Source organism: Aplidium turbinatum, chromosome 14 (genome assembly GCF_918807975.1).
Source record: "Aplidium turbinatum chromosome 14, kaAplTurb1.1, whole genome shotgun sequence".
Lineage (NCBI taxonomy): Eukaryota > Metazoa > Chordata > Ascidiacea > Aplousobranchia > Polyclinidae > Aplidium > Aplidium turbinatum.
Window position 1 is genome coordinate 7,253,990 of NC_137485.1, and position 14,772 is coordinate 7,268,761.

The following is a 14,772-nucleotide window of genomic DNA, read 5'->3' on the forward strand; positions in this document are numbered from 1 at the left end:
ACGCTAAAACATCCTCCGAGCCAAAGTGGTTCACTGTGGCCTAGGCCTATTAATAGAAACTTACTTTTTGCATGGTTGCAACATCTTAGGGAAAGTTAAAAATAAAGAAAGTAGGCTAAGCACAAGTTTGAAAAAAAAAACGGTTTCAAAATCAGTTGTGGTTTGCATGTAGGTCGCTTTCTCTTACTACTAAAGACCTTGAAGACATTTCAAATACGAAATAAGTGCAGTCGTTGAAAGATCGAAACAGTTGATCAGCGATATGAATTAAACAACACTAAACGTTGCAAGATGTTGCAACTGCTGAAAGGTTGAGAAATACAGTACGTGATTGCTGTATTCTAGCCTACTCTCGACTGGTGTGCAGTAAACAGTGAACACGCTTGTTGAATAGGCTCACAGCATTTTTTTAGATTCCAAATCATTTCAAAAACCTTATCGTGATTTATTTTGGCGGGATGCACATACAGCAGCGTCGATGTCGCCCAGATGGAGAAAACTTGCAGATGGAAACTGCAGCTGCAAGGCTTTGCATGGAGCGCTTGGTAGAATAAGCGACGAGAATGATCAACAGAAAAAAGATAGCCGCTGGTACCGGTAGTGTCAGGCTATGTTCAATTTAGTGTTCATCTTTTTGGTAATTTGTTTGACGTAATACTACAATTGACAACTTTAACCTTAGATACGTGATCAAACACATGTAAATGCATTCATTTTTTTGTTCAGCTTTATAGGTTACATTAACATTACGCCATTTCCACAGTCAGATTCGCCAAATTATGTTGCTTAAATACAGCGGTTTGGCTTATTTTGTAGTCGACGACGAGAATGATCAGCTGTAACGACGACAAGTGAAAAGAAAAAGTTCTTCCAACGCTAAGCTATAGTTAAAATAGTTTGGGCAATGCAGAACTCACTACGAAATAAGGAGAGCTCTGTAGGCTACAATACCTTTAACCTGCAACGTTCTTACGCTGACCCAGACATGGAGCACAAGGAGTTCCAGAATAGTCCAAAACTGATATGATAAATAGCCTGCTATCTATATAGGCTACAGTAGGGCAGGCCACCGACGAAACGGTTCTTCTTGTTCGAATAGAACAGAGCATTGAGGTCAATAAATTTGTCAAATATTGGAGGTGGGAAACTTTTAATTTGAAGTGTTTATGGTCTTTAGAGTTATACTGTAGTATTGAAGTAATTTAATCACGGAACGTATTAATCATCCACTCTACTTGAATAGGCCTAATTGTTCTTCAATGAGATGCTCCATTGCTAATCACTATTACAAGGGCTGCAAGTAGCCTTTGAAGCAAAACCAATTTCATTTTCGACTTTTAACACTAACAACAAGGTTACTTTGGCGGATTAACTTCGAAAGCATAATATGAAATTGTTCATTTCACAAGCGTAGATAGAACGATCTGGTTCGGCGTGATGCTGCGGGTTCGCTGGGGTATAACCACATTGTGGGGTATAACCACATTGTTGTTATAACCACATTGTCGTCCCGGACGCGTTAATGACGAAAAATAAAATGATTGATCGATGGTGGTATTACGTGAAAATGATTAAATTCAGAAAATCAGGAGAAAATAAGAGAAATTTTAAGAAAATTAAATACAAACAAAAAAAAATTCTTGATTTTAACCTGTAGCTTAAGTACAAAAGAAATACAGCAGTTCTAGTTCTTAACAAAACAAATTCATTCCACAGTTTTCAGCTTCAATGCAGAAAGACTCACTGATTATTATTATTATTAATTGTGTGTTTGTGAGATGAAATTTCATTTTGTCTATTAAAAAATTGTTTAGAAATGCCCGATTAAAGACTTGCTTGTGAGCAAAACCAAGTAATCATGAAACGCAAAGTTCGCAAAAAGCTTACCGCCTGTCGTTTAGGCCAAAACATCCGCCAATCAACCACGCTTTGAAGTGAAAGCATCGCCTTGCGGTCGCATTTCCTACCCAGCAAAATCCTATCTTTAACGTCTGCAGACGTTAAATCAATGTAAAAATGCTGATTTTTGTTAGCTAAGGTTGTCACTCCTTGTCCTGCGACCTGCATCTTTTCCTCTTTTTGCTGCGTTAATTTTGAATGTCGATATTATTTGCTTATGTTTTTAAGTGCATCCTTTATAAAGCAAACGTGCTTAGTTTAGCACTAACTCGTTGTGGCTTCTTGCTTCGTGGCACGTTTTACGTTACACGTCAAGGCATTCAGCTTAGCTTTAGTATAATGAATATTTGCACAAGAAGAAATTCTCAATGGTCTTATGTTGTTTACAACATAGGCTACGTTGATGTTATTTTGGTTATTATTTTATTTGGGTGTGTCGAACAAAGAGGCAGCGTACGTATATACGCAGAAAAATAGAACTAGAAATTAGGCAATGTGTAGACTGCAAACATACGGCAAGCATTGAAAAGCATTTCAGATATAGCCCATCTAAGTAAAAAATTCATTTGGTATTGTCCAATGAAACACTCATGAAACCTAATTGTTTTAAACGTAAAATCACTTGTGACTGAGTGGAACTTGTGTTCCGTTTCAAAACTGCAATAGATTGCAGAAAACATTTAGGAACAGCTGTTGTCAGCAACAGTAATGATTAAATAAAGGCGCAAGTTGCAGCATGGCAACATGTAAAGGAGTTCGTTCAAACCAGGACTTCAAAGCAGAGACACAAGTAAATCTGTTGTTAAATCAAAATTCAAAATGGATTATTTTTGCGGGCTTGGACGAATACATTTCTAGAAATTGTGAAATTATTAAAAAACCTTTGTGGGAAGTTAAGTTTGGGACTTCACCACTGAGGTATTGCTTCAACAGGGTCATAAGATTTCACCAACTGGCGCAACGCCATACGTTGGTGACTTCCTCGTGCCACCGAGCACGTGAAAAAACATGAGCTTTCAGCAAAATAAAAAGCAAATCAACGATGCCCAAAATAGCAGCCTGCATACTTGTTGTTATCTTGATTATGCTGCAAGCTCAATTTTCTTACGTAGCTAAAAATTGACGCATGAAATTGCAGTGCAAGGTGGTGAAATTCTGTGATCCCCGCTGAATGGAAACCAACACATGAACATAGCAAGCAAAGCGGAAAGCACACTCTCCAGGTGTAAAAACTTATACATTCTGCACGACGCCAGCCGGAAAATAAGTCTTTTATTACTTTGCTTGAACGTTTGCAGATGTTCAAATGTGACAAAATAATTAATCTGATTTGTTGGCTGAGGTAAAGGATAATAATCAAAGTGGCCTATATCAGCATTGCCAATTGTTAGTAGACTGTGTCTCTGCTGCAGTAAATTCATCCACCTTTTGGTAAACGCAAGTGATTTATTATGTTGCATTTTTTAATTCTTATCGTCGATCATATTCTGTGGTTTCATGTAAGCCCATTTCCAATCTCAATAGATTTCTACTCTTTTATACTACTTGGGTACTTCCACAAAATGAAAAAGACAGCACAACCGTATAGTAGGTAAAACTATCAATCTTTCTTCTGAGCATTTTGGGGCGTGGCAACGCGTGAGTCGATTGAGAAAGAGAGACATCGGCTTAGCTAAGTCACGACTGTATTCATTGTGTTGATCATTTGACGGATTCCATCACATGCTTGAGTTGTGCAATCCGTTGATGAAAATGAGTCATAGTGGCAACTTCGCTTTTGGTATGATCAGCTCAGTTTACTGCATTTGACAAACAACCTTGGTGAGAGCGGCAAAGATCTTAGAGAATGTACATTGTACAGCGGTTCAGAAGCGAGGCAATGTGATGCATTGTTGAACAGCCAGTTTTATTCAAGCGTTTTACAGACTTGCGGCATATTTTCAAGCTCAGACTGTTGCCAGAAGCAGCAACCAGCTTGCTTTTTCAATAAGCTTCAAGTGATGTAGATAAGAGAAGTATGAAAGAACTGTAGGCTACTGTAGACCCGTTTAATTACCTACAAAAATATTACTTCCTCTCAAAAGCAAAATAACCATGCGGAAACTTATCTATATCCGTAATATAGTCGGTTGTGCTCAGCGAAGAGAGGACACAGAAGTTGTTTATGTTATCATTTGCTAATACAGTATTTACTTTATCTTATGTTTAGGCTACGTCAGGGCTTCCCGATTCGTTTATCACCCCGCACCCCATGGGATTGATGAAGCCAATCTCGCACCCCCCTGTTTTGAAAGCGGAGTAATTCTGAGAAAAAAATTCAAAATACGCACGAAAACAATGCAGAAAAGCAGCTCACCGGCCTTTATATGGCTATTGAATAGGAAAAAGGGCAGCCTTCAACAACGCAATCACACAAAATGCAAAAGCGAATAAAGAAATGACACAAACTGAGAACATAATGGCGTTAATCAACATCTTTGACTTTTCTCCTGCCTCTTCTTTGCAATTATCTGTTCGAAATGCGGAACTTTGTTGGACAATGCATTGCGCAGATCATTTTCGGGGTCCAGGGCGTTGCGGTATTTATTCTTCATGTAAAGTAGAGATGAAAATCCCGAGTCACACAGCCAAGTGGTAGCAAATGGAACCAAAACTCGCAATGCTTTCTTAGCCAGAGTTGGATACCCAGTTTGAACGCTGTACCAGAAAGTTTCGAGTGAACTGGACTCATAAAGCAGCTTTGTCGATTGGCATACTTGCATATCTATCAGATGTTCCTTATCTTCATCCTCATCTCCCATCTTCTCTAATTTGAAGGCAAAGGGGTTAATGATTCAAGTTTCCGGTTCTTCCAGATTTTCTGGGGAGAAATATCCATCAAATGACTCTCTCAGGCTTTCCAAGTGCTGACTGATTTCTACCTTGACATATTATCGCATTATCCCGCCACCAATCACGTGAAGTTCGGACCACAGCTTTTTTGTTATCAGCAACTTGTCGGGTGGTATTTTCTTGTTGTTGTGCATTGTGCTGTAGCCTATAGGCCAATATACAGTATAATGGTCTGAGAGATAATCACCACCTCCCTCGTTAAAAAGAATCCATCTCTATATACGGTATAGCTCTTCTTCCTCGGTGGATTCTCGCACCCCTAGCAACAGCTACTCGCACCCCCAGGGGGTGCGGGCACCCCCAATCGGGAAGCCCTGGGCTACGTTAATGCCAGTCAAAGATTTACTCCTATCAGAAAATTTTAGTGAGACAGTTACCAACACTGGGCAAAGTTTGCAAAAGTTTTTCAAAATGTAACAACTCAATCTTAATCTCCAGTAAGCTAAGTATAGACATAATTCTTCGATGATGCCAAAACCCCGTTCAAATAGCGCAATATTTATTGATCAATTTAGAATGTTTATAATTATAGGGTCTCGAAAACGCACTGGCAAAATTATTATTATAGATAAAAGATAAGCTACAGTAGCTGGGCTTACACGTATGCTACAAAGCTTAAAAAATACGTAGCTGTTTCGTGTGTTCTGTCATGGACTCTCATTAACTTTGCATGTGTTTATTTTGCAGTGAATTCTTGATAAAAGTTAAACTTAGTAAACCAAAAGCAACTTCACTGGTAATCTTGTTAATTGTTTTAATTCAGTAAGTAGAAAAATAATGAGTGAAAACAAGCAACTATCTGAGGCTACTGCTGGGGATGTCGAAGGCAATGCGGCATCTTCTCCTCCTACGTATGATTCCATCTACGGAAAATGGAAAGACGCCAAGAAAAAGTCGTCTGGACCAGTCGATTTCACAAAATCTGCATTCACCATCTTGTTTGGTACAAGTAAGTTGGAAAACTCAACTGAGACTGGCAATGTTAAGTTTTTTGTTGAGTAAATTGGTTAAGATCAGCAATACGGACCTTACTTGACTTTGCCGTTATCACACTTGAAAAAACAGTACATTAATGATCGGTTTCTCTGTTTTTACCTTGATTCATGTAGCCAATTCCGGAAGACTTTTCAATTTTCAGCACAATAGACCGCTCAACCACCGTAGGCCTACCACGCATGGTTGCAGCACCATAAAAACTTTTTTCTAAAAATGTGCCGATACACGTGTGACGTAATCGCATGGTCGTAGTTGTTGAAACCAGCTATGGTATTTGATGCGGGATTTCGAACGCCATCAATTATAACCAAAGATGTAGCAACAAATTGTTTGTGAACTGTTCAGCAAAAACTACTTGGATGTCATGGAGTTCTCAATCGTTTCTGCAAACATAGATTCATTCCGTGAAATTTTAGACAAAATTTTCCTTTCACAAAAATCTTTTTCTTTTGTGAATAGGTTTCATGAAAAAGAGCATCATTCCTTTGGAATGGTTTCTAAAATTTCAAGTTTTACTGGAGATAAATTTAACTTTTTATCCGGTAACTTATAAGCTACTAGTAAGCTACTGTATTTTCGAAACGTTTAGTTAATTTATCCTTATATTTAATTTTAAAATGCACACCTTTGTGTAGCCAACCATGCCAAACAAAAGTTAATTTTAAAACTTCATTCGTTTGCAGTATTTTTCTTTTTCAGTCGGTTTCCTGATATTCGTTGCTATAATGTTGGCCTTGCCAGTCGCCATGATAGTTGTAGGTGAGTGCTTTTCAATAAATTGTTTTAACGCCAAACTAACGTTCAGTCTTCTCCACAAAAGCCTCTGGGACCCAAAAGTTTTTCGTTTTTTTCTTTAAAGTGTCGATCGTCTTCCCGGATGACACTGAAAGGCAACTTCCTAGAAGTCATCCTTCAAGACGTAGGCCTACAGGCAGTCTAACAGTTTTTGATGTAACCGCAGTACTGTATCTTTCTCTTCACGTATTGAAATTAGGCGGTACCGCACTCCACGGTTGAACGGTTTGAAGTTTATGTCAAGCGTTACTGTACTAACCCACAAGTACGGTACCGGTGTAACGGTCCAGGAGTTACTGCGGTCTGAAAGTTACCGTAACTTCTGGACGGCGTATACGCGGTCTGAAAGTTACTGCCAGTCCAGAAGTTACTAAAACAGGGTTGTCAGATTTGACCCTTGCAGCAGATTTGTATAAATGATTTTAACATTGAAAACATATTGAACTTGAATGAAGACTTATCCACCATTGCATCTTAACAACATGATTTACCGCAGAAACGTAATTGGGAATGAAGCAAAAATAAGATGAAAGTTAAAAGATGAGTTTTGTACCAGAAATTGTTGCTGTATTGGAATGAAATTTTAATTTGTAACCTAACAATCTACGTAGGCTATCATTTTAACCTGATTTGTTTGTATTATACCATTTGAAGTTGTGTCCGTGCCTTACGTGCGTTGGGAAATAAACTTACATGGGGAGGTGATTGACTAGATGACCACTTAGTCTATAGTATTTTGCTGTCTTCCTGATTGTGCTATGATGCAACCTACGATTCACAATGTAGTGTTATGAGTGTTTTATTGACTCGTTGTAGGCTATATGGCGCTGTTGAAACAAATAATTTAATTGATCATCGCTCCAAACATTTTGAAGTTTGAATCGTGGCTATGCGTGAATTGGTGGCATTTAATAGGCTACAGGCCTTAATACATCGTGCAAAGTTTGCATTTGAAGGCTGACGTTAGCCGCTGGCCTTGAGTTGTAGTTGACGAACATAGTCTTTGACTATATTTTATGTAGCTTATTTCATGAAAGTTAAAACCAAAGTTTTCTAGTGAATGAAGCACTGAGCCTATTTTTGGTCTGGTTTTTCATAACTGCCGTTTTGAAGAAATATAAAGTAACTTAGGCTACATGTAGGCCAACCGGTAGTCAAAACTCCATCAACTTTCAGTGAGTATCACAGTCTAGCACGTGGGGAAGGCTTTAACTTTTACGAAAGTGTTGAGCACTTTGAGATTCCAATGAATTTCCGTTGGACTCCCATCGAAAACACGTGGCACGAAACTTAAAGTCAAGAATAGTGGTTTCGTGGTGAGAATATTTATCCTTAGGATTCATCTTTTGCATAGCCTACTTGCAGAGGGTTAATCTACTGACCAAGTGAAATTTAAACTGCATTTAAAAAAACAGTTTTAACTGCAAAAATTTCAGTCCATTTACAAGTTTTTTCCCAAACGAATTTCGAAAAAGCACACCCACTTACAATAGCAGTAACTTTTGGACTGCTTCTGCGGCGTTGCAGTCTGGAAGTTCCTGTCAGTCCAAAAGTTACCAGGGGTGCCCGGCGTTTTCGCAATCGATAGAAAAGCGAAAATTGTTTTAACTAAGTGTAATGAATTCATTGCTCTCAAACTAATGCAAGCTTTTCAGTTAACATTACAAAATACTTATAATTGTTAATCTGACCTTTTGAGAAGTTAAAACTGTAATTATTTTTCAAAACAAAATAAAATAAAATTTAAATGAAATATTTGGCAACTCTTGTAACTTTTGGCCTGCAGTAACTCTTGGACTGCTACACCGGTACTGCTGTAAAAGTATAGTTGATAGCCCGTGACCAGTGTTGCCAGACATTGACAGATAAATTCCCCACGGCCGCCGTAAAAACTCTCCAAACCGCAAACTCTTGTCACCGCAATTTCTCTCCAATTTCCTGCTTCTGCAAAGGTCTGTTTTGGTTATGAAGATCGCTAATCTCGCAATTTTTTATCATTTTTTCGCAGCCACTACCGATGGATTTGATAAGACTGCTGGTCGTCGCATAACTTGATCAAAATAAGAAAAATAATCAGATTGACGATAATGCACACTTGCCGAAGGTGCCAAAGCCACCGTCAGAGTGGTTTAAAAAATTGCTCTGTCTTAGCCAACCAGCTGCCGGAATTGTGTAGTGCGTGCATAATTTCAAGCAGTAAACGTGACTTAAATCATGAGATGCAAAATAAGAAGCAAGCAACTGCTGCAAGCATGTACTATCTCAGTAATTAGCATTTAATAGGGTTGATTCCAAAACTGGTGACGTAAATCTGTTGCAATAACTTCTCAGTCAGCAAGATTTGCCTTTTTTTACGATGGTTCAACGTCTGCAGACAATATGTAGTCAATGAATGCCTAAAACCACGGATTAATTATGTGCCTGGTTAGTCCCGATTGCATAGCTGGTTGAAAATAATTTCTCAATCAGCAAGACTTGCCTTTTTACATTAGTTTAACGTCTGCCGACATTTATTCAATGCAAAAACGATGAATAGCAGATTGAACATGCAGCACTTGCACAACTGCACGAAATGCAAGCACAACTGGATAATTTATTATTTAAATTTCCTTGCCGCTATCATATTTTATGGCTTTTTTTATTCTTTGTGTAGGCCTACTCGTGAATCCAAAACTGAATACATGATTTCTCAATGACGACTTTCAATATTTTAGTATAACAATTTATTCATCCTCTCTTTTGGTCCATCTGAGATAATTTCAGAGGCCTGGAATTTTTATAGAAAAAACAAAATAAAAACACAACACCACATATTTTTTGGAATCCTATTGTTTTTCTTTGAAAGTGCTTTGTTTGGGGGCTAAAGTATTCTTTCAACGGTCCTGCAATTAAGTACTGAGAGTTGAAATTGAAAAGCGAAATGTTTCTTATAACTTAAGCACAACAATCAAGTTTACTTTGCGCTCATTATGACAACATAAATAGGCTACAGTACACTTCGAATCACAGATACAACACAACGAGCCTGAAGCAGCCGTAGTCTATGCTCCCAATTATTTTTACATGCGAACTGTCTTTCCAAGGTATTCTTCGTGCTCTGGAGCGTTGTCGAACCGACGTAGCTACTTTTGATACAAGCTCTCGCCATACAACCCACAAAAGAAAAAAGAAAACACCAACAACAAACATAAACATAAACACAGAAAATGCCGGGGAGTTGGATAAACAAACAAACCTGCGAACTTCCGTTCTTACGTTTACTATCTTCTTAGCAATAAACTTGAATCACCGTAAATTGCACGTTTGTAACAATCATCCTAAAGAGATTGATTTCGGTTTAAAAGTTTAAATTGATGTGGAAAAAACTGTTTTTTTTATATTTTCAACAACTTTTATTTTCCCATCAATCTGTGTGATCTTGAATTCATCATCTCAGTTTAGAGGTACAAACGTTTGGTTGTTGTTCAATAAAAGCGCCCAACGAAATTGCTTTTGTTTCTCAAGCTTTTTTGTCTGGGTGTATCTTCGTAAGACGCTCGATGGAATATTGTTAAGCGGACACAACGATTGGCTTCATTGCTTTTTTATTTAGTCGATCCAGTCGTGCAGTCAAGGTTCACAAAAAGCCAGGATCCACAAAAATTGTAAATCAACGAAGATATTAGTCTTATTTTTTTTTGCAGGGGCCATGAATTTAAATAGCTGCCCAGTTGAACGTTTCATTCCAATTTGGCTTGTCACCAGTGGCGCAGTTTTCGCTTTCATGCAACTTGTTTACATTGGAAAAACACTCAAGGAAAAGAAAACAAACGAAGGAACTGAAGATGAAGAAACCAACAAGCCTTACAGTTGTTTTAACAGCTTGCTCAGCTGTTTCAACTTTGCTTGGTTCATTGCAGGTGAAGTAGGCTATTATTTAATTCTACAACTAGGCCACTTTCACCTAACTCGACCTTTGTGTCAATGGCAAGAGTAGGCAACGAAAGATGCCATGACATACTTTAAGCCGCGCTTCAAGTAAATTTCTTTTTTACACGAAGTATAGTTTATGAGGAAAAGACATATTCTTGCCAAAATATTTAAGCTAAAACTAATTGGTTTATAAAGATATTAAGACATATGCAAGCACAGCTGTTGTCGCTCAAAAACAATGCACAAATAATTCCAAATACGGAAGAATGCGCACTGCGCAGGCTTATTCCATTTCCTTTTTTTCTTTTCTAAATTTGATGAGAGTGTCCTAATTGTTTACATTATTTTGCATGACGGCACTTCGGACAGGGATGTGTTGTTAGATTACGTCATACAATTTCCAGCACGACACTTAAAAACAATCTATAGTACATATGGCAGTGATCGAAACCTGTAACCTTCTGATGTGTGCACGTATTGCTGGTTTTAAATGTAAACAGTTCCACTCGAGAAATAGTGGGCTATGGATGTTGCTTAGCTTAACTGGTGTTTCGTAAATGTTTGCTTGTTTTCTTAAAGTACCCTGCATGTTAACAATTAAATCATCTGACAAAAGAAGCGGCCGGGAATCTGTGGCGGAAATTAGTGGTGCGATACTGATAAGCTCAGCATTATGGGTGAAACACTCTTGTCTGTCCCTGTGAATTCGTGCCACACTCAGCTATCGAGATATTACACGGCATTTGTTGCTCGTTTTATAAGTATGTTTTATGTCTTTAGGTAACGTCTGGGTCTTCCGCATTTACTCCCCGAACACAACTCCACCGACTGAAGCTTCCGATTTTCAAAATTTGAATTCTTACTGCGACTACAATGTCTACTACTTCTCTTTTTGGCTTATTATTGTTGCTTACATATCGATGCTTTTGGCTTGTTGTTGTGGAATCCCGGCAATTGCATGCTGCTTGGTAGGAAGCTCCAAGTCCTCTCCAACAGAATCTAGAGCTGCTCCAACGACATCAAATGGAGACAATTAATAAACTTTTTCAGTGTGTTTTAGGCTGAGCCTTGTTTTGTTTTTGCTATCACAGAATGACGTTGTAGGCCTATGTAACTTTAAAGTTTGTTGTCAATTAACTATTTAAAAAAAAAATTCGGTTTGACAAATAGTTTGAAACACTCCAAAAAGCTAGGTTGAAGCACGGTTTCCCCGTTGAGTATATCTGAAGGCCAGTTTCTGAATATTGTTTTGTCGTGCTGCTGATAACTGTAAAAAACGCGTTTTCTGAATAATTTTTCCCTCTCGGAACTTGGCACGTCACAGCAAGCGTTTTTGTAAATACTCATAAAAATAATTAGGCTAACTAGATAGAGCTATTAAAATAAATAACGAAAACATTTTCATTTATTTCATTTGTTGGCATTGCAATACTAGGCTACAAAGTTTGGTTTCGGTTTTGAATCTTTATCCTCAGACTGATAAAGCCTTTGATAGGTTTTCCTGGCAGTTTCGTATACTTGTAGAGGCTTTTGACATAAGGCCTGTTACAGAGATTGACAGGGTAAGATTAGTTGGTATTTATCCCTGGAAGTTATTCCATCCATTAGGTGCCGTTGAATGGAGAGCAGTCCTTAATTGTCTTGCGAGAAAAAAAGTGCTATTTCTGTCGTTTTTTTCACAAAAGCAAATGTCCGTTTTGCCCGCTTTCTTCAAAATCTTATTTTTTTATTTGTTGGCATTACAAAACTACAACGATACTTTGAGATCTTTCACGACTCCTATGAAGTGCAGCCTCTCCATCGTGTGACCTGTTTGTTGTTATGGTCGCTTCCGCAAATAAGATAACCAAAAATTATAGGTTTGAAAGCTCCCCAGCAAATTATTGAAATTTTTATATAAGTTAGCTTGCATTTTCTGGGTTACCGAACATATTTTATGTTCTACTGAAATTTATTTTATTATAGCCCGTGTTGTTTTGATTTTCTGACCCTTGTACAATGTACATATTTTGTCATGTATTGAAACTCGCTTCCTCCGATAAATAAATTTAGTTTTCACATTTTGCGGTCATCCATGGCCAACGGCCATATAAGTCATAAAACGTTGACTATTGCTTTCTTGGACGTGGTTTTCAGCACGCCAGTGCAATTTCACTAACGCTTTGTAAAAACATTCTAATCAGTAGCCTGTCCACATATTAGATCAGCATGAACTTCTTGAGGCCGTATAAATCCACCATGCTGTGCTAACAGGCTGCATATAGCCTAATATACTTATAATTTGCGGACAAGTAGTTCAGAGCGACATATGCTGGAGATTGGATTACTTTCCATCATAGCTTTGCTTCTTGCTTGTGTTCCTACGTCGTCTGAGCATTACAACGTGTCATAATTCATTGACTCGTTGGTTGGTTTTGGAACTTTATCCTCGGACTGACAAAGCCTTGATAGGTTTATTCCTGGTAGTTTCACATACTTGTAGAGGCTCTTGACGCAGGGCCGGTTACCGAGATTGGCAGAGTGAAGTTTTCCCAATTGTTGAAGTGTTGTTGCCGAGGAATTATTCCATTCACTAAGTTGCGTTGAATGAAGAGCAGTCATGAAATGCGTTGCTCAAGCGCACACCCCGAAAGTCGAACCAGCGCCGTGTGATCTTGAGCCGTTCAAAAGCCAGCCCCCCTCGTCCGAGCGACCAGCTGCTGAGTTTTTTGTTGAACGTAGAGAAAAGGTCATTAATCAAAGGTCATAGTTCTAAACTAATAAAGCACAAGCACCACTGCATGGTTCTCATATGAAACACAAAACGAGTTGTTTTGTTTTGATCTTTGCAGAATAAGCATTAGCCTACTGTTTTTGACAAATATCTGTGACAATTATAATACACGTTGCGTTTTCTGCTCATATAATCAGTGTCATAAAAACAATGTAGCCTAATTATGGGTCTTGTAATTAATAAAGCGTGCCAACGCCAAAATATTTCTCAACAATAAACGAATCGCATAGTAGGCGCTGCATTTGCTTGAAATGGAATGAGACAGTTCACAAGCATTTCGTTCAATAACATGTTACGCTCTTCTCGTGTAAAATCACAAGGAGTTTCAAGTGTTAATCCGCATTTATTCCGACGTTTTGTCAACCAGACACGACTGAGTTCTTTAGGGAGCTAAATCAGGTAATGACTACTGTACCTGTCTAGCATGGCCGACCACATAAAGCCATGTTGCTGTCAAACAAGTAAACATGCAAACTGAAATTCAAATCTGAAACAAAATTTTGGCACGCAATTAAATTTAAAACTACTTTACAAGAAAAAATTAAAGAGACATTAAACATCAGTGTAAAATTGAGATTCTCCTGGTGTGTTCTGACTGGATAAATGCTTTATAAATTTTTCACTTCAACATAGTCTACGGCTTGTTACAAACAGACACTGATCATCAAAAGGTACTATTCTTTCGAACAAGCTGGTTTGTTTAACTATCTTTACCACTTCACCATGCAGTTTTCTTAAATTAAAACCACCGTATGTCAGTCCTAACATCTTCGTTGTGGTGAGTGGCTTACCATGCGAGCTTGTGTCGCCCCAACTTAATTTCTTACTTTAAGGTAATATAAGCTCATATGAAAACGAGCTTAAATTAATTGTAAATTTTATTGGCTATAAACCACGAGAGGTGAGACCATAGCCATGTATACACAGGCCTTGTCAACGTGCGAACTGAAGGCCGATGGAAAATTTTGACTTTGAAATCAAGTTAATTTTTCTTTATGTCTCTTTGAAATAATAGGTTTGAAAATCCAATTTGCCAAAGTGTGATCACTGAATCTCAAATCACTGCAAAACGTCTAATATTACATTAAAAAATGACAAATAATTCCCTTTTATCTTGTTTGTTGCCAGACACTTTTTGGATTTCCAGCACGAGTACCAAACTCTAGTCTATTATTTGTAATGGTAACAAATACACACAATTTAAAGAAAGACTCTTTTTATTTACTTCTACTTAAACCATCAACTTATACTAGCGATTTTGGCTACTAACAGATCGGCCTCCAGTCAAATGTGAAGCTGCACGTTGGCATGGCCTGTGTAAGTGTGTATAAAGGTCGCCATGGGTGAGACTTATCCAATGACTTGAATTAATAACTTCCTAGATTAGAGTTTGCCCTATGTTAAGCTGGTAGTTTTTGTAGTAGGCCTAATGTAGATAAAACATCTGCTTTATAGCCTAAGTGTAAGGTAATCTTTATAAAATTTTAGCTCATTATAAACACATA

General features: G+C 37.9%; 1 protein-coding gene across 1 annotated transcript; it reads left to right on the forward strand.

Annotated features, from left to right (window-relative positions):
* Positions 1–5,483: 5,483 nt before the first annotated feature.
* Positions 5,484–12,554, forward strand: LOC145783194 (transmembrane protein 272-like). Its single transcript, XM_082594994.1, has 4 exons — positions 5,484–5,740; positions 6,487–6,546; positions 10,266–10,481; positions 11,275–12,554. The coding sequence occupies exons 1-4, from the start codon at positions 5,569–5,571 to the stop codon at positions 11,529–11,531; spliced, it is 705 nt and encodes a 234-aa protein (XP_082451120.1). The 5' UTR covers positions 5,484–5,568; the 3' UTR covers positions 11,532–12,554.
* Positions 12,555–14,772: the final 2,218 nt, after the last annotated feature.

Excerpts from the sequence above, each read along its gene's own strand:
- LOC145783194 (XM_082594994.1), top strand. The coding sequence starts at position 5,569 with ATGAGTGAAAACAAGCAACTATCTGAGGCTACTGCTGGGGATGTCGAA. Across the intron at positions 6,547-10,265 it reads AGTCGCCATGATAGTTGTAG|GGGCCATGAATTTAAATAGC; the intron begins GTGAGTGCTTTT and ends TTTTTTTTGCAG. Across the intron at positions 10,482-11,274 it reads CTTTGCTTGGTTCATTGCAG|GTAACGTCTGGGTCTTCCGC; the intron begins GTGAAGTAGGCT and ends TTATGTCTTTAG.